The sequence below is a fragment of the Hipposideros armiger genome, unplaced genomic scaffold, assembly GCF_001890085.2.
Source record: "Hipposideros armiger isolate ML-2016 unplaced genomic scaffold, ASM189008v1 scaffold_580, whole genome shotgun sequence".
Lineage (NCBI taxonomy): Eukaryota > Metazoa > Chordata > Mammalia > Chiroptera > Hipposideridae > Hipposideros > Hipposideros armiger.
Genome location: NW_017731930.1, coordinates 103,249 through 128,894, shown reverse-complemented (window position 1 = coordinate 128,894; position 25,646 = coordinate 103,249). Strand labels below are relative to the sequence as shown.

Below are 25,646 nucleotides of genomic sequence, written 5' to 3'. Positions count from 1 at the left end.
AGTTTCTAAATATATGGTCTGACAGGATCCTAACATCAGAATTATCTAGGGTGGTGTTTACACATACAGATTTCTAAACCTACCTCAGACCTGCTGGGTCAGAATCTCTTGAGGGTGAGTTTAGAATTTGCATGTTTAGTAAATTCATGATAAAATTACATTAAACTGCTATGACCCAAAAAAGGTTAAGAACCACTGAATAACATTAAACTCCTGTGAGAGCAAGTGATGCTTCTTAAATCTACAAACACAGTTGATTCTAAAAGTTATGTACTGTCTTGCCCTAGGCACCTACTTTTACCACATAGTAGTATTCTTATTACAAGGACTCGTAGAAGATATTCACTCAAAATTTGGTGCCGGGATTAGATTGCCTCTCCCTTGAACAACTGGTTTATTTTTACCTTATGGACTTAAGTGAATTATGCAGGTAACTTTGCTCTCCTTAGTGTTGGCTAATGAAAACTGCAGTCAGATTTGTGATCCTACGGCATATATACTTTGTGTACTAACTTTTTTCTATTGTTATTATTTTCCTATAACCCCCTTTTCTTCATTTACTCTTCCCTCTGAGGAAAGGGTGTATAAACAAATATGAAAGAACCATAAAAAGAACATACAAATCTTTTCTTGACTATGACACAGAGAATAACAATTCCCTCTTAATAAGAGGGTACTTTACATCAAATAAGTCTATTTCCATAAGCAATTATGGCAATTTATAAAATTAAACGTAGTATAAATCCTTCAATTAAAAATAAAAAAAGTACAGAGGACTAAACAGGTATTTGAGATAAATTAAATACTGGTTAGGTTCTGAAATCTATCAGATATGGCAAAATAATCGGAAACACATTTTGGTTCTCCTGTTTGATAACATATAAGATCAACTACAGAAACATTGCTCCCAATACTCAATTAAAGGAGGAATTTAATAATTGTTTTCTGTTAAGCTTTTATAATAGATTAAAAAATCGATAAGCAGTTCTTTCACCTATTTTCTGTTAAACTGAAGAGTATATCATTATATCGTAGCTAAGCAGCAGGGTACCAAACCAACTATCTACAAAATAGAATGCCTGCCTTATTAATAAGCAAAGGTACCTTCAAATTAGGAACTAGGGTTTATGAATTTTTCCAACAGCTAACTTAAGGCTGCCTCATGTCTATTAATGTGCTACAAAGTCTCTTCTGCTTTAACTCTTTCATTACTACTCAGAATAGCAATTACATTCTTACTCAGAACTTGCCAACTGCTAGTTAGTCTAGGATTATCTCACCCACTGGCTCTTTTTGACCAAGAGAATCTCAACATTTGCCATACCCCTGCCGCTCTATCATTCACACCTTACAGCACAACTAATTCCCCCACAGGCACACTTCTCAAACTCAAATGGGCCATGGGGAACCCAATGGAGAGTTGGCCATGGAAGATACGTGGGGGTAAGAGTATTCCAGGCAGAAGCAGCAGCCATTGCAAAGACCCTAATCTAGACATAGAAGGATGTTTGATGTACTCAAGGTAGAGCCAAGTAAGGACAGAGGAAAGAGCAGATGAGGTGAGAAAACAACAGAGGGTTGGATCTTGTAGGGCCCTGACGGCCACTGAAAAGACTTTGGCTTCAATATAAGTGAGATGGGGAACCATTAAAAATTTTTGAGCAAGAAGTGACATGATCTGATTTCCCTTTTAAAATCTCCCTGAGTGCTATGTTGAGGGTGCATTACAAGAGGCAAGGGTTAAAGCTGGGTATAGGGTTAGAAGGCAGGTGAGAGATGATAATGACTTGGACCATGGCAGTAGCAAAGGTGTTAGTGAGCAGTCATTAGATTTTATGTTTTAAAGGTGGCACTAACAGGGTTTCCTGACAGCATGCATCTCAGATGAGAGAAAGGAATAAAGCACGACTCTAAGGCTGTTGTCTTATAAAGTTCATTCGTATACTGGGACCCACAAAATGGAGGCTACTCCAGTGGCCTGCCCACATCACAAATCTAAACTTAAGTCAGGCTACACATACGGGAAATGCCTCACTGTCAAGGTAACCTAACACCAGTCACAACCCTCCAAGTAACTCAGCTTTAGCTAGTTAACCTTAACTTAAAAAAATAGGACCTGCTTACTTTATAAGGAAATCCCTGACCTGCTAGCCATAACTAGCCCTGTTTCCATATCATCTCTTATAACATTCTATAAAACTTGCTCTGGCTCAAAATCCAACATGAAGAATACTCCACTGCTTCTTAGGCACTGTACGCCCCTAAATCCATGGATTATTTTCCCTTGAATAAAGAACATCAAACTCATTACTAAATTGTTTTAGTGTTGTGATTTGACATGTCCAAAAACTACAGATATAACAGGCTTAAGAAGGAAAGCTCAGGAATTTGGTTTCAGATATGTTTGATATATCTATTAAACAGCCATTTGAAGATGCTGAATAGGCAATTTGATAAGTAAATCCAGAATTTAAAAGAAAGGTCTGATCAGGAAATAAAAATTTGGAAGTCATCAAAGTACAAACAGATTTTAAAACTTGTTACTGGATGTGATTACTAAGGGAGTGACTATAAGTAGACAGAAAGACCCTGGCCTGAATCCTTAGGTACCCAACATGAAGAAGTGGGGAGAAGAGTAAGAACTAGGAAAGAGAGCAAAAGCAACCAGAGAGGTGGCAAGAAAATCAAGAGTATAGCATTCTGGAAGCCAAGTGAATAAAGCATATCAAGAAAGGGGATTGCGCTAGCCGAGAGGCTCAGTTGGTTAAGAGCTTGCTCAAGAGTGTGAACTCTGAGCAACAGGGTCGCCGGCTGGATTCCCACATTGGCCAGTGAGCTGCGCCCTATCGGAGCTGCCGCTGAGCTGCCAACAGGTGGCAGGATGGCTCAGCTGGTGAGAATACATGCTCCTAACAACAAGGCTGCCTGCCTGTTGGAGATAGTGGGCTATGCCCACCAGCAACTAAAGACTGAACTCAGCACCTTGAGCTGAGCTGCACCCAGATGGCTCAGTGGATAGAGTGCACTCTTTACAATGAGGCTGCTGGTTTGACTCCTGCATGGGATGGTGGCTGTGCCCACCTGCAACTAACTGAACACAGCACCTTGAGCTGAGCGGCCCGACAGGACTTGGAGCTGAGTTTGCTGTGCCCTCTACAACTAAGATTGAAGGACAACAACAACAACTTGGCTGTTTCCCTCACCCAATTCCCCAATAAAATCTTTAAAAAAATTTAAAAAAAGAAAGAGGGGATTGATCAACTTCAGCAAATGCTCCTTAGAGAACATGTTAAGTCAACCACTAAAATAACAACATGGATGGAAGTCACTCAGACTTTGTCAATAGCAGTTTTTGTGGGGCGGTAAGGACAAAAGCCAGATTGCAGTAGAATTAAGAGAGAAAGAAAGGACAAAAGTAGAAAAAGTACAGACAATTCTTAACAATTTTTGCTGTAAAAGGGAGCACAGAAATGGCATCATAACTGGTAAGGTGAGAGGGAGTCAAGGTGCAAGGGAGACATAATCCTGGGGATGTAGGAGAAAAAGGGAGAAACTGCCATAGAATTGAAATCGCCTTGGGTAGGCAGGAGGGCATGAGATCTAATGCACTGGTGGGGAAACTGGCTGTATGTATGTAAGAGGGGAAGGCAAACACGTACATGCAGACGCTGGTAGGCGGACAGATGTGGTACCATGCTGAGAAGTTCATGTTTTATTGTTTCAGTTTCTCAGTGATGTGGAAATTAAAAAAAAATGCCCTGGAAGATGGGAGAGGAGGTGCTGGAATTTTGAGAGAAAAGATGTGAAATAGACATCTGCCAAAGTGGAAGAGTGACTATGTAAGTGTACTGTGACTGGGCTCAATTATAGTTTGTGGTCATAAATTTAAGGCAAAAATAGCAAGAATGTATCATCTTCTTCTGCAACATTCCACTACACAGGTGCTGGCACTAAAAGGTGAAGAGACAGATTTAACCAAGGCTGTGGTTTTCCCCAGCGAAACAAGAGAGGAGCAAGGATGTCAAAATGTATTCAAGGGAGTGATTTCAATGGCTGAACAGAGAATTGATGCTGGATAAGGAAGAGAGAAAGGACATCAGGATGATGAGCGACAGAGACTCCTGCTTCCAACCATGATGGAATAACAGGAACCAGATTTCCCCAACTGCCTAAATAATTAGAAAGCCAAAGTACAGTACAGGGCAGTGCTTCCTGAGAAAAGAAAAAAAATGAGGTGAGCCCTACAAATACCCAAGCATGCTGCCTATAGAGTTTCCAGGCCTTAGCACAAGCAGGCGAAACTGAAATAGCCTGGTGCTTTCACTAAGTTTAGAAGAAAGGTTTCAGAGTTTGGGGAGGCCAAAGCAACAAAATTTGTGGCACAAGAATATCAGAAAAAAAGCAAGCTGCACAGAGAGGGAGCTCTGGAGAGATGCAGAGGGGTACCCTTGAGCCTTTGACTGCATACTGACCTAGACAAGTGTGTGAGAAAACTATCAGAAACTGGGGAAAGAACTATTAAAAAGGAGTAGACAGAACATCACTAAAGCCCACACTGGTCTAGGAACAGTTTGTGTTCCCACCAGCCAGAGTGGAAATGTTCCTCACCATGCCAGGCGTTGGGTGAGTCCTCAGAAAGGTACTGCATCCATAGTGGAGCCAAAGCAGCCCTACCCTGAATGTTGTTCCAGACCCACTTAAACAGAACTTAAAAGTAAGCTTCAAAAGGATCACACTGATTCTAAGCAACTAAACTTTGTTTAGTCACAGCCAATTCCAAAAATAAGTAAATTTTAAAATTCCAGTCCCCAAAATATAAAACTCACCAGGTCTGGTATCCAATCGAAAGTTACCAAGCAGGCAAAGGAGCAGGAAAATATAACCCAACAAGAAAAAAACCCATCCACAGAAACTGACCCAGAGATGACACAGATGGCTTTAGTGGACAAAGACGTTAAACCAGCTATTGTAAATTACACCCCTCACAGTGAAGAACACAGAGGAAAGCATGAACTTCACAGAAACAGAAGATTTTTTAAAACGAGTATCAGTGAGCTGTGGGACAACATCAAATGACCCTACCTACACATAACTTAAGTCTTGGGGTGGGGGAACTATTTGAAGAAATAAAGGCTAAAATGTTTCCTAATTGGATGAGAACTATAAACTCACAGGTCTAAGACACTAAACAATCCAGTGATAGAATCAATAAGCTGCAGGCAGTGGCAGAGTTCGATTATCAGAATAAGGGCACTAGAGTGAGTCAGAAAGACAGGATGGGATAATCAGAGTAGGATGCTTGAAATTGAGGTTGTGGAGGGGTGGAATTTAAAAAAATTTCTCATTGCATTTTTTACTCTTTGTTTAATCCTTCCATTGCAAGATTTTCTATTTCTTTCATTGTAAATATATGGCATTTGGATAATTTCGGGTTGCAGAGTCCAACAAATTTTGTACATGTGATATCAGTGGTAGAAAAGAGGATTTCCTTTTGCTTATCTTTGAATAGTTTCCTTTACATTTCCATGGGTGGTTCAAATATCTGATATCTGTAAATAAAATTGAAGTCAGTTATTTATACCCTCTATTATTTAACTTCAGTATAATCTTCAGTACAGATCATGCCATCACTTTGATCATTTTACTTTATATCATCTGATTGTTAATTATGTGTCAGGTACAAGTGCATTAGTTTAATTAATCTTTACGACTCCTATGTGTTAGGTGGTGTTATCCTTTTATAGATGAAAAAAACTGTACACTGTAACCTGAGATTAGGTAATTTCCCTAAGTTTATACATGCAATAAGTGGCAGTTCAGGGTTCATGTCCAAACAATTTAGTTCTGCTAGAGTCACAGTCTTAACTATTCCCTGGATCTTTCCTGGATGAGAAATTAAGGAATTTCTAACCTATGGGCCAGATCCAGGCTTTGGCTTAATTTCATCAGGTCTGTAAATTTCAAAAATCTATTATTATAAAAAATTAATGGCACGTATCTAGAAGTCATAAGGTGGAAGCATCATTACATAAAAGACATATTTCTCCTTAAATATGGTGGGGAGTGGGAGGACACTATGTTCCCAAAAGTTAAATATCTTTTTCCACTTAAATAAAAAATATCACATTACATTTCCCTTTAAAATCTTTAGGCTTCTCTTATAAATGAAAAAAAAAATTTAAACAAATTTTGACAATGCTTGCATTTTAGACACACAAACTGATTTTAACAAAAAAAGAAACGAAAATAACAGTACTGATAAGAGTTTATTTTAGGGAGCTTCTTCATCATTCACTTGTTACATTTATTCATTCAACAAATATGTGAGTGCCTACAGTTCAAGAAGAATTATGCCAGTTGTTGGGACACATAAATGAAAGATCTTCAAGGAATTTACACTCATTCTAATATTGTGTTTCTTAAATTGTGGTTCATGTACTCCTAAAAGAGTCCCAGGATGTATTCTTGAGGCTCAAAACTGTAAAAATAAATGTTTAATTTTGTTTTTGTTTTAAAAAATTAAATAAAGATATTAATACGAGTCTGGATCATTTGTATGACCTTATGTATGACCAAGCACTAACCATAAAGGAAAAAAAAGACAAAATGTACTATATTTTTAAAACTAAGAACTCTAGGGCTGGCCAAGTGGCTCAGTTGGTTAAGAGTTAGCTTAAGAGTGCAAGCTCTGAGCAACAGGGCCATCAGTTCAATTCCAACATGGGCCAGTGACGCTGCGCCCAAGCTGAGCTGCTGCTGAGCTGCCAACAGGTGGCAAAACGGCTCAGCTGGTGAGAGCACGTGCTCCTAACAACAATACTGCCTGTTCAATGGTGGGTACGCCCGCCCACAACTAAGTCTGAACTCAGCACCTTGAGCTGAACTGACACCCAGATGGCTCAGTGGATAGGACATGCGCTCTTAACAATAAGGCTGCTGGGTTCGACTCCCTCATGGGATGGTGGCTACGCCCACCAGCAACTAAGATTGTAACACAGCACCTTGAGCTTAGAGGCCACGAGCTGCCGAGAGGAAGCCAGATGGTGATTCACACCCTCCACAACTAAGATTGAAGAACAACAACTTAGCTGGTCCCCCTCCCCAATTCTCCAACACTGTTCCCTTCCCCCAATTCCCCAATTGAAAAAAAAAAAGCTAAGAACTCTAGTTCCTTAACTAGAGTGAAAACAAGCAAACCACAGAGTGGAAGAAGGTATTTCTAACAGACATATCCAAGAAAGGCTCTTATCCAGAATATTCAAAAATTCCTAACAATCAAGAAAAAAAAGACAATCCAATTTAAAAACTGGCAAACCATTTGAATAAACTCTTCACAAAGACATCTAAACAGCCAGAAACCATATGAAAAGTTACCCATCATCACTAATCGTCAGGGAAATACATATTAAAACCACAATGAAATATCACTACACACCACCAAAAAGGTTAAAATAGAAAAGAATGACAATATCAAGTGTTGAAGAGAATTTAGAGAAACCAGGACTCTCATCGTGCTGATGAGACTGTAAATTGGTACAACGATTTCAGAAAACTACTTAACAGTATCTATGAACGATAAACATATGTATACTATATAACCCAGCAATTTCACTGCCAGGTATACTTCCAATTGAGCTGCATACATATGCCTACGCAAAGACTTGTAAAAGAAAGTGTACAGTATCTTTATTCTCAATGGTAAAAAACTGGAAACACTCCAATGTCCATCAACAATAGGATGGTTAAATTGTGGAACAGTCATAACAATGAAAAATAATATAGCAACAAAAATTTAACATGTAACAATATAAATGAATCTCATAATGTTGAGCAATGAAGTCAGACACAAGAGTACATACAATGTTTATGACTAGGCAAAACACATCTATAGCTATAAGTCAGAACAGTGATTACCTTGGGTAGGGGGTTGCAAGTTAGAGGCTAGGACAGGGCAAGAGAGAGGGGCTTTCAGGGTACTGTTACTATTCTATCTAGATCTGGGTGCTGATTATACAGGTATGTTTACTTTATGAAAACTACATCTAGCTGTACACCAATGGTTTATATGCATTTCTGTATATAGGTCATAATTCAATAGTTTACTTTAAAAACTGTCATGCTAGTGTTGTTCATTTATATTTTGAGTTTTTAGTGTTGTATTTAATTGCTAAATCTATTTCCTAACTATTAAAGAATTCTGAGCTGAAGAAATTTATAGCTAGTTTTATATCTATATATATTAACGTTATAATAGCATCCTTCTTCCCTCCTTCCCTTCTTTCCCAAATAATTCAGTCCAAAAGCCAGATTTCTCACTGTCAGAGAAGAAAGTTACATACATGGAAAGGGAAAAAGATTGAATTTAATTTATTAGAATTGAATGTATTGGAATTGGAGGGATTGGGGTGAACTCATGGGTTTTGAGAATGTAGGTATAGAAATAAGTATAGTAGAGGGGTGTGTGTGTGTCTTAGTTCAGTCCACAGAGAGGACCTGAAGGAGTGACAGCCCAGTGGCAATGAGCATCCCTGGCACCCAGATCTTGATTTCTCAATACCATACGCCACAAAAAGGATCCTCAGAAAAAAATGTGAATCCCAAAGTCTGGGCAGGGATGATCCTGGAATACATTTTTTTGTGCCAGCAAGTAAGAAAGTATTCAATCTAAGCAAAATAAATAATAGTAACAGATCATAATATATTAAATAATTCTTTGGGGACGGGGAAGGGTAGCCATTGACTACTGACATGATTATATTTAACGTCTAGAAAAATCATCTATAAATTCATTGAAGGAAAAATTGAAAGGGAATCTAACAGGAAGCTACTGCAATAGTTCATATGAGCAATAAATGATTAAACCCTAAACTGAGGTAATGAAACAGAAAGGTGTTAATAGTAAGATGTTCATAAGTTGACTTTATAAAAATAAAATTATGACTTAGCCTTAGCAAATACGTGACCTGAAGTTACTTAAACACTTTGTGTTCCAGCTTCATCTATGTAAAATGGATTTAACGGATTCTATTTGAAAGGACATACAAGTCAAACAATTAAGTTTGCAAACTTGTTGCAATGATGTTGCTAACTTTTTCTGATATCAAAGGGATTATTCATTATGAATTTGTACCAACTAGAAAAACACTTAACTAAATTTACTAGTTGGAAGTGCTGAAAAGGCTGCGTGAAACAGTTAGACAAGCTGAACTTTTCCCCAGTTCATGGTTCTTACATCATGACAATGCACCATCTCACAAGGCACTGTCTGTGAAGGAATTTTTAGCCAGTAAACAAATAACTGTATTGGAACACCCTCCCTACTCACCTGATCTGACCCCCAATGACTTCTTTCTTTACACAAAAATAAAGGAAATATTGAAAGGAAGGCATTTTGATGACATTTAGGGTATATGACAACAGCTCTAATGGCCATTCCAGAAAGAGTTCCAAAATTGCTTTGAAGGGTGGACTAGGCGCTGGAGTACGTGTATAGCTTCCCAGGGGGAGTACTTCAAAGGTAACTGTAATGATGTGCAGCGATGAGGTATGTGGCACTTTTTCTAGGATGAGTTTGCAAACTTAATTGTCTGACCACGTATAGCCAGTCCCATGACCAGACCTCTCCAGTATAATTCAAAATACAAAGGATAATAAATTTTAAAATATATATTAAATGTCCAAAAGTTTTCTTCAAAAAAATATCAAGTATAACCCACACCCCACATTTTTTTCTCACATTTTTCTAAACATGCGCTTGTTTTGCCTATTTGGTAACACAACATGGCTCTCAGATTTCTGACTTGAGAATGGCTGGTGGAATCACTGACCATAGAAGAAATGCACATGGAGGAATACATTTGAGTTGGATGGTGTAGGAGAGGATATGAGCACAGTTTTGGACGTATTGTCCGATAAAAGCAAATGTTGAAGTTTTGACTCTTGGCCTTCATTTCTTTTCCCCTGTGTTCTCTCATTCTCTCTGTATTTTAAATAAAAGTTTATTTACTACTAAATTGCTTTTTATTTAATGTCTCCCCCACAGAGCTGAGGGGAAAAAATATCACTGTCAAGTTTCTCAATTAGAGATAGAATTAAAACAGAAAGAAAAAAAACGATGACAGAAGAACAGGTGAACAAAGGTTTAGCTCCCTTTCCCTGCTCTAATTAGTATAAAGAAATCAGTCTCATATCAATTATTAGGTTGGTAATTGTGGTTTTGGACTGTGAATTTTAAATCATTAGGCTCAAACGCATCTTTATTAATCAAAATAGAAACCATTACAATAAACACATTTTTGCCAATGAGAACTAAGTGTTTATTCCTGTAGCATAAAAATCCATGCTTCGGGATTCGACAAACTATTGGAAAGCATTTTCTGCATCCTGCTAGTTATGGAGGCGTTTTCCCTGCAAAAAGTTGTTGAGATGCTTGAAGAAGTGGCAGTCGGTTGGCAAGAGGTCAGGTGAATATGGTGGAGGAGGCAAAACTTCGTAGCCCAATTGGTTCAACTTTTGAAGCGTTAGTTGTGCGGTCGGGTGTTGTTGTGGAGAACTGGGCCCTTTCTGTTGACCAACGCCGGCTGCAGGCATTGCAGTTTTCAGTGCATCTCATCGATTTGCTGAGCATACTTCTCAGATGTAATGGTTTTGCCGGGATTCAGAAAGCTATAGTGGATCAGACTGGCAGCAGACCACCAAACAGTGACCATGACTTTTTTTGGTGCAAGTTTGGATTGGGAAGTGCTTTGGAGCTTCTTCTAGGTCAAACTACTAAGCTGGTCGTCACCAGTGGTTGTATAAAATCCACTTTTCATCGCACGTCACAATCCGATCGGGAAATGGTTTGTTGTTGTTGCGTAGAATAAGAGACGTCATTTCAAAATGACACTTTTTTTATTTGTAGTCAGCTCATGAGCACTCACTTATCGAGCTTTTTCACCTTTCCAATTGGCTTCAAATGCCAAACGACTATAGGATGATCGATGTTGAGTTCTTCAGCAACTTCTTGTGTAGTTTTAACATGACCAGCTTCGATGATTGCTCTCAATTGGTCATTGCAACTTCCTGTGGCCAGCCACTATGCTCCTCACCTTCAAGGCTCCTGTCTCCTTTGCAAAACTTCTTGAACCACCACTGCACTGTACATTCGTTAGCAGTTCCTAGGCCAAATGTGTTGTTGATGTTGCGAGTTGCCTTCGCTGCTTTACGACTCATTTTGAACTCGAATAAGAAATCGCTCGAATTTGCTTTTTGTCTAACATCATTTCCATAGTCTAAAATACATATAAAATAAACAGCAAGTAATATTATTAGAAAAAAAACATAAAGCGAGAAATGTGCATTAAAATGATGTAAATATAGCTACATTTAAGAACGTATTCCAATATCAAAAGCAAATTTCAGTATGCAAAATTTCAAAATGCAAAAACTGCAATTACAATTGCACCAACCTAATAACATGTCGGTTGCCCAGACCCAAATAAAATACATTCAGCTTTATCGGAAAAGTATTCCCTAATGGAAGAATCAGTTCTAAAACAGATTGACAGTAAAGATCCACACTGTCTTATCTGTAGCCATGGTGGTTATTTCAAAGAAAAACAAACATGCATTAGGAAGAAAATAAATTACAGAAAAATTTTAACTTTTTGTAATGTGTTTGGAGTGGGGAGAGGTGTTACAGGCCAGTAATGAAAGATGCTATGTATATCTTCCTAGAATAAATTATCACTTAAAAAAATCTGCACAACTCCCATTGAAATTCAAGAGTGTTGGGGTTTTTTTAAACATTTTATTGGGGAAGGGGAACAGTTTTGGGGAATTGCGGAAGGGGAACAGCCAAGTTGTTGTCCTTCAATCTTAGTTGTGGAGGGCTCAGCTAGCTCAGCTCCAAGTCCAGTTGCCATGTGGCCGCCCATCAGCAGCTTGTGGCCGCTCAGCTCAAGGTGCCGCGTTCAATCTTAGCTGAGAGTGGGCGTAGCCCACCATCCCATGTGGGAGTCCAATCGGCAACCTTGTTGTTAGAAGCACGTGCTCTCACCAGCTGTTGGCAGCTCAACTGCAGCTCAGCTTGGGCGCAGCTCACTGGCCCATGTGGGAATCAAACCAGCAACCCTGTTGCTCAAGAGTTCCTGCTCTTAAACAATTGAGCCATTTAGCCGACCCAAGGGTGCTTTAAACAATCCAATTAAAAAATGGATAGAGGACCTGAACAGACACTTCTCCCAAGAAGACATACAAATGGCCAACAGATATATGAAAAAATGCTCAACTTCACTAGCTATTAGTGAAATGCAAATCAAAACCACAATGATGTATCACCTCACACCATTAAGAATGGCTATCATCAACAAGACAAATAATAACAAATGTTGGAGAGGCTGTAGAGAAAAAGGAGTCCTCGTACACTGTTGCAGGGAACGTAAACTGGTATAGCCACAATGAAAACAATATGGAGATTCCTGAAAAAATTCAGAATAGAATTACCATATGACCCAGCAATCCCTCTCCTGAGTATCTACCCAAAAACTCTGAAAACATTTATCCGTAAAGATGTATGTAAGATATATGTACTCCAATGTTCATTGCAGCATTATTTACGTTGGCCAAGACATGGAAACAAGCAAAGTGTCCTTTGGTAGATGACTGGATAAAGATGTGGTATATATACACAATGGAATACTACTCTGTCATAAGAAAAGATGAAATACTGCCATTTGCGACAACATGGATAGATCCTGAGATTATTATGCTAAATGAAATAATGCAGAAAAAGTCGAGAACTGTACGACTTCACTCATATGTGGGATATAAAACTGAAAGCAACAAATGAACAAGACAAAGAAACAAAAACTCATAGACATAGACAACAGTTTACCAGAGGGTAAGGAGCCAGGGGGATGGTAGAAGAGGGTCAAATATATGGTGATGGAAGAAGAACTGACTCTGGGTGGTGAATACACAATGTGATATATAGATGATGTATTATAGAAATGTATACTTGAAACCTATGTTAATTTTACTAACCATTTTCACCCCAATAAATTTAATTTAAAAAAAAAAGAAATTCAAGAGTGTTTTTTCAAGCAATGAGTTCATCTACAACAATTCCATGTTAATCCCAAGAAAAAGAATAGACATATAATTGTTTATGTACAAATATAAAATTCGGTAGCACGTTAAAAAATAGAATATTTAAATAAACACATAAAAGTAAACAAGAAACAGAATTTCCACTGGCTTACAAAATGTTTTAAAAGTAACAAAATCATTTTAAAATGACTTACTTACTTTGCAACAAGAATACAAATACTGACATACTGGTTCACCCCAAAATCTCCAGAAATCCCTATATAATATATGGGACAAAACACACCTAATCAAACAGTAAGAGCAATATTAATACAATATTTTATAATGATGTCAAATGTTGCATTTAAGAGAAAATAAAGGATGTAGTTATTATTGCAGTTCATCTTCTTGCTAAGTGAAATAAGTTAAGATGTTGCTAAGTCAACATCTTCATGATGACAAAAGTGTAAGAAAAGTTAAGGTGAAAGGACAAGTTGAAGGCAGCACAAGAAATAACATCCATACAACTAACCCCTTGGGTATATTTGACAACTGAGACTCGTCATGCACTTGCTTTGCCTAAGTGCAACAAGACAAGTCTAAATATTTAAGTTCCATATTTAAGACAATGTTTAACATGTACATTCTTGTACACTTTAGAGTAGTTTGTATCAGTTGCAACAAAAGAAACAATTACAGTATTTCGGTGAAACTTGTTTGCAAGACATTGCCCCAAAATGTCAGAAATAAAGAATATATTTTATGAAAGTGATAACAAAAGTTTTAATGAGGGCCGGCCGAGTCGCGCGATGGTTAAGAACTGGCTTGTGACACCAGAGGGCCCCGGTTCGGATCCCACATATGAGGGCCAGTGACACTGCCCTCCACAGCTAAGATGCTGAACAACAGCTCAACCTGGAGCTGGGCTGCCGTGAGTCACCGGCGATGGTGTAGGCTGCAGCCCCTGTGGCAGTGGGTTGCCATGGGCTACCATATGTAGACAGCAGCCAGCGTGAGCAGCCAACAGCCGCCGTGAGTGGCCGTCCAGAAGACAGCGACTGATCTGCCTCGCCAGGGAAGAGTGCAATGATGGTGCCAACTTGGGCCAGTGAAGCAACGTCCTCCATAACTAGACTGAAGAACAAAAGGACAGCAACTTATCTGTTCCCCTTCCCCCAATTCCCCAGCACTGTTCCCATCCCCCCAATTCCCCAATAAAAAAATCTTTAAAAAAAAGTTTTAATGAAAGTGACTTTGAGCAATCTGATGAAGAATTTTTTAGTGATCCTATAAATGACAATTACAGAGAAATACAAAGTGAAGATGAAGTCGATAGAGAACTAGAAAATGATTATGATAGTGATATACTACCAAGATTTCAAAGACGCACAAGACACTTATCGAGCAGTGATAGTGAATCTTCTCGTGAACCATTATCAGAGCAAAGGGTTTGAGAAGAAAAAGAAAATATAGCTGATATAAAATGTTTTTCTGAAATACCCAGAATCAATCTTTTGTGCCTGTGTAGGCTAGGTGATAATCTTAAACCTTTAGAGGTTTTGAAAGAAGTTCTGAATGAGGGTTTTTGGGACATTGTAGTAGAAGAGACGAATAGATACAGACAAGTGACAGAAAAAGAAAGTTATGTAAAAAAAAAAAAGAAAAAAGAAACCAAAGGTGGTTTCCTGTAAGTTCTGATGAAATAAGAGCATATATTGCATCATGCTTCTTGATGTCTCAAAGGAAAAAAACAAAACTGCATATGTATTCATCAAAAAGATAATAAGTACTCCAATTTCTGCAAATACTATGCCACGTAATAGGTTTTTTGATATTTCAAGTTGCCTCCATTTTACAGATAATGAAAAAGGAAATAAAGATGATAAAATAAGAAAAATGAGAAATACAGTGGATTATCTAAATAATAAATTTTGTTATCTTTATACTCCAGATAGTGAAGTATTTCTTTCTTTCTTTTTTTTTTTTAAAGATTTTTATTGGGGAATTGGGGGATAGGAACAGCGCTGGGGAATTGGGGGAAGGGGAACAGACAAGTTGCTGTCCTTTTGTTCTCAGTCTAGTTGTGGAGGACGTTGCTTCACTGGCCCAAGTTGGCACCATCATTGCGCTCTTCCCAGACGAGGCAGATCAGTCGCCGGCTTCCGGACAGCCACTCACAGCGGCTGCCGGCCGCGCACACTGGCTGCTGGCTACACACGGTAGCCCATGGCAACCCACTGCAGCAGGGGCTGCAGCCTAGCCGTCGCTGGCGATTCATGGCAGCTCAGCTCCAGGTTGAGCTGTTGTTCAGCATTTTAGCTGTGGAGGGCAGTGTCACTGGCCCTCATATGTGGGATCCAAACCAGGGCCCTCTGGCATCCCAAGCCAGCTCTTAACCAACACACCACTCGGCCGGCCCTAGTGAAGTATTTCTTGATGAATCGCTAATGAAATTCAAAGGTCGATTGAATTATGTTCAATTTATTGCCTCCCAAAGAGCGCGATTTGGCACAAAATTTTATAAACTTTATGAATCTACATCTGGTTATTGCACCTGTTTCAAAATCTGTGTTGGCGAGGATAAAATTCGGGGAAGTGATATACCTGCTTCTGAGAGTGTAGTCATGGAAGTGGCACAGCCCACTTTAAAAAAAGGCTAAATGTTGTCCATGGATAATTGGTATTCATCGCCACAGTATTCCTAACTTACGAAAAAATGATACGAATGCCATCGGAACTGTTAGAAAAAACAGGAAAGACATGCCAAAGGTGCTTGCTTCACTTAAGTTGAAAAAAAAAAGTCAAAACTTTATCTAGTCACGGTTTATTGGCTTTGAAATGGAAAGATAAAAAAGACGTTCACATACTTAGCCCGAAACATTCAAATGCTGACTTGATAGACACAGGCAAAAAGAGAAAAAAGCAAGGTGGCAATATCGAAAATATTATAAAACCAGCATGTGTGCCTGAGTATAATAAAGGTATGGAGGTGCTGATAAACAGGATCAAATGCTAGCTTGCTTCCCTGTTATGAGAAAATGTGTAAGGGGATATAAGAAAATGTTTTATTACCTAATAGACATAGCCTTTTATAACGTACATGTTTTATATTCTAAAATCAACTGCACAACCCAAAAACAGGCATTGTTTGCTTTCATCTAGCTAATGCTGAACAATTTTCGGAGCAAGAGCATTGTCAAATTATAATTGTCATGGACGTCCTTCAAATAGCGATACACCTTTTTGTCTGCAGGCGAAAAATTGGGCACACTTTCCTGAGAATATTCCGTCAACTGAGTCCAAGCAACACCCTACAAAAAGGTGCCGTGTTTGTTATAAACATAAAATTAGGAAAGAGACTACCTGGCAGTGCAAACAATGGCAAGTGCCACCTCATTTACCTACTTGCTTTGAAAAATACCATATTCTTCATAACTATTAGTAATTTGCTTTTTGTTATATCTTGAATGTTTGTTTTGTGGGGGTTTTTATTTATTTTTGTTTTGCAATTCTAATTACTTGAAGTCATCTCAATACTATGTATGCCACTGATTTTTTAGAAGTAAATGCATTTTTACATAAAATCTACTGCTTTTACATATTACTCCAAGTACCAAAAAATTAAATCTGTTCCATATGCAAAATTTTTTCAAATAAATTGGTACCCAAGGGGTTAATGGCAATTATTTTTTATCACTTGTATGCTTTCATGCCCATAACATTTTGACCACAACACAAGGAGTTCAGTAGTTTTATGATTTGTATTTGTTCCCTTTTTGAAGTTCCTGATCTATTGATTATGGATTACATCCACTGATGGCATTCTAATAACTCACAAAAGGAATCCAATTTGTATATTTTAGGTCTCTCATATAAATTATGAGGTTAGCTATTTGAATGTGTGGGTTTCCATACTGTCTATGAACGGCCAGCGCTCCCAGTTATGTGATTTTAAAACCACATTTGCAATCCCCATTAACCAAAAGAACCACAAACTACAGTATATATTTAAATACTGGCAATTCTCACTATGTTCCAGCCACACCAACCTTTTAAAGGCTGTTTCTCCAAAATGCCAGGCTCACCATTGCACCTCAAGATCTTTGCCTAAAATGCAGATCATTCAGGTCTTGGCATCACTGTCACCTCAGAGAGGCCTTCACAAACCAATCTAAGAAAAATGCCCTTCCCTCATTCTTCTCTGCATATCCAGAGCCAAAGTCTTGAGCTGGTGGAAGAGTTGCTTTGATTTGCTATGAGACTGAAATGTTAATTCAGACTAAACAGTACTTTTTAAGAAGAACAGAAAGCTTTGGGATCTGGCTGAAATGTCATTAAGTGCCAGGGAAGGAAAATTCGACAAAACATAGTTGTTTAAATAGATCTTAAACATAGGAAACCATACTGTTTTGATGATAAAATACTTTCCATAAAATAAAACAAGAAAAAAGAAAAAGAAAAAAACCCATAGTTGAAAGCATTATTTAAAAATAATTTTCCGTTGTAAATAAGTAAAATAGTGCCCCATCTTCTGAATGCTTTTCATTATACTGTTTTTATCATAACCCTCATTATTACAAAAACTACCCAATGTGTTGTTACTTATTTCTTTGGTATCAGTATTTACACATTAGAATATAAGTTCCAAAGATTAGGAACCTTGTCTGTCATATTCACTATGGCACCACTGACAGAATAGTAGTATCCAGGGGGCCGGCCGAATGGTTCAGTTGGTTAAGAGCGCGAGTTCTGAGCAACAGCGTTGCCAGTTCGATTCCCACATGGACCAGTGAGCTGTGCACGAGCTGAGCTGCCACTGAGCTGCCAACATGTGGCAGGATGGCTCAGCTGGTGAGAGCACGTGCTCCTAACAAAAAGGTTGCTGGTTGGATTCCTACATGGAATGGTGGGCTACTCCCACCCGCAACTAAGATTGAACACAGCACCTTGAACTGAGAGGCCACAAGCTGCCAACGAGCGGACAGACGGCGACTGGATTTGGAGCTGAGCTAGCTGCGCCCTCCACAACTAAGACTAAAGGACAACAAGTTGGCTGTTCCCCTTCCCCAATTCCCAAATAAAATCTTTAAAAAAAAATAGTATCCAGCACAGAGTAGATGCTGAACATTTGTGGAATGAACAAACCTGTTATACAGATCAAATATCCTGGTATTAACTGTATGTGCTCCATGTATTATGACCAATGTTTTAACCTGAGGTGTAACTTGTTTTCTTGGTTACAGAGCCTATCAGGCACCAATTTACTGTACCTACTCCACGGAGGAAAGAGGCAGATGACTGTCTGTGACACAACTGGGTTCACCAGGACCTAGCAAAATACCTAATAAGAAACGCCTGTCTTTGTCTACCTCTCTTCTCCACCCTTTGTCCACCAGATAGATGCCTAGTGTCCTTTTGATACCTTCCTGCAGTCTAACATTCTCCTCTTCTAAGTTTATCTTAAATTGTCACTTCCTGTTAGTAGTTTTGATTAACATACATCACCTCCAGATTATGGTAAATATTCACTCATTTATTTTCACAGACCATGAAAACTTCTCACATTTACATTTACCACACAGTTTTACAGGAACTGATTTAGTCCATTATTCCCACTCTCACCCCTACCCATGGCCAACAGACATACTCCTGAATTTGTTTTCTCCCTAGATTGTGAGTGTCAAATGTAACTATGTCTCTAGGACAGGACGCTGGAGTGAGGGAAGGCAGCTCTAAGGATCATGTCCCTCTCAAATGCCCATTCTAAAGGGCAAGTTTCATCAACCCAGTGAAAATTGACACGTAAGGTTCTAAATAAATGAGGCTCTCATTTATGTTTAAATAAACACTAGAAAGAATTATCGAGTTGTGTATCTTAGCTATATTGGCAACATTCAAATCTTGATATCACATCCATATTCCTTGCCAAGCATGTTCATGACTCAATGCCTTTGCACCGGCTGTTCTATTCCCTCTACCTGAAACTCTTCTCCTAACTAGATACATGGCTTTTTTCCTTGCTTCATTGAGGTCTCGCCTCAAATGTCATCTCCTTAGAGGCCTTCCCTGATTATCCTATCAAAAATAACACCTATCACTCTCTATCTTTAACGCTGATTATTTTTCTTCATGACATTTATCACAACCTGACCTTATAGTACATATTTATTTGCATATATGTTTATTGCTTCTCTGCCCCACAAAAATGTAAGTTATATTAAGGGCAGGAATTTACCTAAATCACCATTATCTAGTTGGAATTAGAGAATGCTAGATAGTTGTTGAATGAACTTACTTTCCAGACTTGATGACTCCTGTTATGGTTTCAATGAACATGGTTACATTAGCACAAAAGCTCCTCATTCATGGCCACCCCACAGATCAGATTTTGAATACACACAAATAGATGTAATGATAACAGATTTTATGTGTAAGCCAAGAAGAGACTGAAGGTTTAACAATATATCTGCTCACATATTTTTCAAATATTCATGAAAAAAGGAACTTTTTTCAAGCTCCTTTGTCTAGCACTGAAGACCTTTCACAATCTGACCTTGACTTTCCTTTGTAGCCTTGTCGCCCACTGTTGCCCATATTCTGGGCTCTATGCTGCAACGATTCCAAGGAGCACCATCCATACACAATGTAACACAGCATGCAGTCCTGCTCACACCTCAGCCATACTCTAGTATCCATTCCTGACAATTTTCTGCTAATCGCCACCTGCAAAAAGTCTACCCATTCTTTGAAATCCAGCTCCAATGCTTTCTCCATAAAACTTTCCCCGATCACAGACTGAGGAGATCTGTGAGGGACCCTACAGCATGTGGTAAAACTTCTTAAGTTCTTACTGTAGAGCAAATCGTTAGTACTTTTTAATCTCCTTCAGTATATGGTCAATTCCCAAATAGGCTGGACACTGTTTTACACGGCTTTGTATCCTTCATGATGCCTTGCACATGTGTCTTAATAAAATTATTTTAATAATGAATAAATTCTACACACACTCTAAATTACTCCTTTGTATTTCCCTTTTCTTTCTTCTCAAAGGATAAAAACGTTTCCACTGAGAAAAGTAGTGAGCTTCATATCTCAGTTTAAAGTATGGATTTGTTTTATACCTCTACCCTCTTTTTGCTTCTTCTCTCTACATCTAATTAAGAGGAAATAAAACCAGAAACTCCTCCCTTTAACCAATCAACACTCATTTACTGAGCATCTACAGTGCACAGGTACTGTACTAGACTTCTCTTTTTAACCAATTATCACGAATTTACAGAGCATTTACTGTGAGTAAAATCACCTCACTAGATATAGTAAAGGCATCAACAGATTAATGAAGTCTGGGCACTAATGGGGCTTACAATCCAGAAAAGGATTAGATAGGTAAACAGATCCTGTAACTAATACACAAGGCATAAGGTAAGTGCTATAAGAGACTGATGCAATGCTATGGTTGTGCAGAGTAGGCAACAATTAATTCCAAATAAGAGCACTCAGAAGAAAGGAGATATCTGGGCTGGGTCTTGGTGAATATATAAGATTTTAACAGGGGAGGGGGCACTCCTGACAGAAGAAATAGCAAACATATTAAAGAGTCTTGAAGACTCTGGTATGCTAGTGAACCAACAAATAACCAGCCAGGTAGAGAGAGAAGTGGGGGGGGGGGGGAGATGAGGGAGGGAATATGAATATAAATGTTATTAGGGAGAAGACCCAGCTGGAAGGCTCTCAAAGAATTTGAACCATCAAAGGTATCTGAACAAGAAAGTGATATGGTTAGCACTGTTTTGGTCTAGAGCTCAGATCACAGTTAAGAGATAAAAATAGTGAAATCATGGAAGTTAAGACTGTCCCAGAAAAAAAAAAAGTACAAAGATAGAAAAGGCTGAAGATTAAATTCTGAGAAATAATTATACTGGGGAGGAAAGAGAAGGGAGGTCAATGAAAACACATGATTTGAGAGATAGGAGACCAAGGAGAGAAGGTCATAAACCAAAAGGGAAGCAGAGGTAGCAATCAACAATGTCAGAAGAGAGAATGAATGTATCAGAGAATAATCTCATTTGGCAATCAGGAGATTGCTAGAGCTCTTAAGACTAACACCTTCAATATAATTGTGTGGGGGTAGGGAGAGAGCAAAGTCACAGTTAGTTCAAGAAAAAGGTGAAGAATTATAAAGGCAGCAAGTGGGGGCTGCTTTTCTAAGAACTGTGATTGTGAATGGAAAGAGAGAAAAGGGCAAAAGTTTGAGACCAAAACAGAGCACACATTTATATGAGGAGTTACATGAATATTTTCCCCACAGAAGTGAGAATAAAGGAGACTGAAACAAAAATAACAGGAGACATGCTGCTAAGATATGGCGAGAAATGAAGGCAGAACAAGTGAAAGGAGGCAATAGTACAGGTGCCTTGGAAAAGAGGAGAACATAGGGGAAGCTAGAAAAATTTGTGGTATTGACCAAGGAAGTTAAGGACACTCCAAACAGCTGGAAAAAATAATGTGCTAAGAATTAAATGGGGTGATGCTCAGAAAATAAGATTTAAACAACTGTTATTTGGAAAAGGATATTCAATTGGAAATAAAGAAAATGAGCACCGAGGGCCTAGATGATAACTGCAAAAGTAAAGAACTAAGCGGAATTATATGTTAAAACAAAAAGTTAAAGTAGTAATACTAAAAAGTTTTTGGAGATATAAAACCACCCAAGCAACTGATAATTGTGTTTGTCAAAATGTACAACACAAATCTTTATATATCCAAAAGGCTCCCCAAATCCAGCAGTAGTCCACTTGCTTTAAATAGAGAATACAATTATTATTACAATCACATTCCAATATAAAAAGGTGGTTTTTATTGCATTAGGTTCTGACTTACAAGTTCCATATCAAAGTTTCGAATCTTGTTATCTCTCGTAATATATTAGCTATTCCTCTGAATTCTGTCATCCACAAATTCAATAAACTTAACTTAATCCAAGTTACTGGTAAACAGGAAGAGGACATTTTTCTTTCAGCAGGACAGTAAAGGCCTCCCATCAGGGTTGATGACAATATATTACTCATCACTCTTCAGGTACCGTTGTTTAACTGATAATGGATCAAATTTTAATTGTATTCTCACCTAGCCCACATATCTCCATTTTGGCCATAGGACATGACAATTCTGTCAAATATGCTGTGGTGAAATCTAACTGCACAACATCTAAGGCATTTTTCTAAGGAACTGGTTTATTAATTCTGTCAAAAAAGGAAATGAGGCTAATTTGGCCACTTCCTAGCCAGCCTTATCTCTATTCAAGGTAGCACTAGCCTTGAATTTAAATGATCCTATGAATTATGTTATGGCTCTCCCCTGGCAGGGTCACATTACATTTCTCCAAGACAAACTTCCCATTTTTTAATTAACTAATTCCAGATATAAGAATTTAAGGCAATCCCCCCTCCCCCAATAAGGAGAGAAAAAAGAAAAAAAAGTTTTCTGGCCAATTTAAATATGTAAACTTTTGGTGATACAGATAAAAGAATTAAATGTATATTCATATTGTCCATTATATTACATTAGTTGTACATATTTAAAATCACATGATGTAAAATAATATTTAAAAATTCTTCTTCCTCCTTTCAACATTTCAAAAAAAAATTTTATTGAAATTTTCCCAGTGCATCTTTGGCATGTTTTCATGTTCATTAGAGTGACTGAGTAATTTACCAGTTTTTTCAAAGCATGGCGACCTTCCTTTTATTTATAAAAGTTGTCTCAGTTACAGAACTTCTGAATCCTTGTTATCTTTTTTAACCTAAATACTAACTGTCCATTTTATATATATTCAGGAAGCTTTTTTATTCTATAGGTGTGTGCTGCAGATGTAGATTCATAATCTCTACAAGGTAGTGTTGACTGATATAGCTTCAGACTTGTATCTCCTCCAAATAATCCTTTGCAAAGTTTTGTATTGGGTAGAATAAAGTAACATGCTCTCTTCTGAGATAACTGGGGGTGGGAGTGGGGAAGACTTCGCTGTATATGCAGATAATCAAGTCAAAAATTCACAAAGAATCAGGAACCCAATTATTTTTAAAATAATTTCAATTAATAACAAACTATTGCTTATGTAAACACGCGGATGCATGAACAGGAGTCTTTAGTAGAAGTTAAACAAGTTTTCTTTCTGAACGAGTATATTAAAATTTGCAATATTGTTACAAAAGAAGAGTAGATGGGTTACTCAATTCCCATTATTTAGTTTTCTTAGAGAAACAACAAGGGTATAATTCTAGCAATTTAGGTGTATTGTGTACTAAGTGCCAGTCACGGTTTCAAGCATTTTACATTAACTCAATCTTCACACTGCTCCTATGAAACACGTTCTATTAATAATTCCATTTTACTGATGAGAAAACCTAGGCAGAGAGATTAAGAAACCTGCCAGAAGTCATATAGCTTCTAAGTGGCCGAAATTCAGTCTAGTTCTAGGCCTCTCCCCCATTTAAAGGAAGATATATTGCCTCTTAAGTTAGTTAAAACAGTTCTACATTTTATAAGACAGTCCCATCTATCAGGCAATTAATATCAGTAACCTAAAAAAGACATGAGTGAGGCTCCTGTATATTTTTAAATATTTTTTATTCCATTATTTTCCACTATCCATCCACACTGCCTGAATGTACTGTATAATGACGGGTTCGAGGCTGGAATACTTCATCCTTTGTATTTATGTTCCCTGAGCTAATTAGATCATTTCAGTCAATACTCTCAAGGCGAAATGTTCCTACTATAAACACAAGCACAGAATACACAGACTAGTGCCCTGTCGTTCTCATTCTCCTCCCAACGTTTCAATGGATAGTAGAGAATGTGCCCCTCTGAGTCTAGATCTCCCTTGCTGTCCCAAATATGTAAAACTAACTAACCGTTTTCTTTGATAAGGTAACTTTCCTAAGCCCTAAAGCGATGGCAGTACTTCCTCAGGGGTCATCTGGTTGTGTGCTGTAGTGGGGTTGAGGGGCAGTTTCCTAAGGAAAAAAGGGTAAAATATGAACTCAAGAATGGGAGAGGAGGAGGGAAAGTGCAGCGTGCAGTAAGGGAGGGCGGGAGGGAGTGGAAGGCACTGCTTGCTGTCTGACTTAGAATTTCGTGCAGAGAGAATAAGAACAGAAATTAAGGAGGTCGAGGTAGTCATTGGCACCTATGTTAGGCAACATTTTCTTGGATTTTTCTTTTCTGTGTCTTAAGACTCTCGCTTCAGAGCAAACTGAGACCCTAAGAGTACTAACTGCCCAATAGGTCACGGCAAAGCTCCCCCATTCATCTCCCGCCCGAGGCCAGAGCTGGTCCACAGAAAGCATCGCTACCCGCCATCCCTCAGCTGGGCCTTTCACACACCGGTCAACCGGCCCGAGGGACAACCAGAGCCTCTCGACCCCAAGGCCAGAGACCCGCGTTCCGGTCCCCGGCGGCAGCCTCCCCGGCCTCCCTCCCTGTAGACAACCCCCGAACACTCCTACAATCCGCCCCTAAACCTGTTCCGAACCTTTCCCAAAGCGCGGAATCCAGCCGTCGCAAAGTAAAAGCCAAGCTAGACTGAGGGTCTTACCTTTAACAGATTAGACGTCGCCATGTTCCTTCAACTTAGATTCTCGCGAGACGAAGCGAGATTTCGCGGCGCTCCGGGCCAGGCCACAACTGGAGGCCGGAGTTCCCACCAGGGCCGACGGGCCCACCGGCCCGCACCGGGGGTGGGGTGGGCGCCGGGGCGGCGTGCAGACAGCGCTGACTTCGTCCCAGGCTTCCTCACTCTTTCCCCCTACATGGTCACCGGAGCTTCCCCATACGAAAGAGCTCATGCAAATGCTCAGGGAGACGGCGACGGTGAATGGTGAGACGGTAACGGGAGCCGACCTGAATTGGAAGAGGAAGCATGGACTCCACGGGCCTCCCCACTCCTTCGGATTAGCCTTTGTGGTTGCACCCGCAGCGGCCACCGGCAACGAATTTAGCTCGGCTTAGGCCCGGCAGCTCAGGTTCCACGGCCGCGTCACGTGACGCGGCGGGCGGGGGCGCGCTCGGGAGCGAGCGTGGGAGCCTGGAAGCCTTGGTGGGCCAGGAGGCTGCGAAGAGGGTGGGATCACGCCCTCTGCTGGTGGGACCAGGTATCTCCCTTTATCCCCCGCCCTAAATCCGGCGACTGGGCGTTAAGGGAGGTCTAGCTTACCCTGAATGCATGCTTCTAACAAGCTGTCTTCCATAAGAATTGGCGCATAGAAACCAGCCCAATAAATATTTGTTGAAAAAATACATGAGTGAATGAATGAATGAATGAATGAATGTTAACAACTTTTTGTTTTATAAACAACAGAAGTTTATTTCTCAGTTCTGGAGGCGGGAAGTCTGAGATCAGAGTGCCAACATGGTTGGATGAGGGCCCTCTTTTAGGTTCCAGAGATTTTACATGGCAGAAAGGGCCTTAACTATTAATATTTATTTCTATTCAAGAGTGCCTAGCACTAAATCTATAAAAGATTGTTCGGGCAATGAATATTAACCTTGGATTTCCTGAAGGCACATTATCT

The 25,646-nt window shown here is 39.1% G+C and overlaps 1 protein-coding gene across 2 annotated transcripts in view; it reads right to left on the bottom strand.

Annotated features, from left to right (window-relative positions):
* Positions 1-25,304, bottom strand: part of CUL5 (cullin 5) — an 88,419-nt gene extending 63,115 nt beyond the window's left edge. The window contains exon 1 of one of the 2 annotated variants that reach the window (XM_019624136.1): positions 24,671-25,304. In XM_019624136.1, the coding sequence (XP_019479681.1) occupies positions 24,671-24,694 (24 nt within the window). In that variant the 5' untranslated portion in view covers positions 24,695-25,304. The remainder of the gene's footprint in view (positions 1-24,670) is intronic. The other variant, XM_019624139.1, reaches the window with a different exon arrangement.
* Positions 25,305-25,646: the final 342 nt, after the last annotated feature.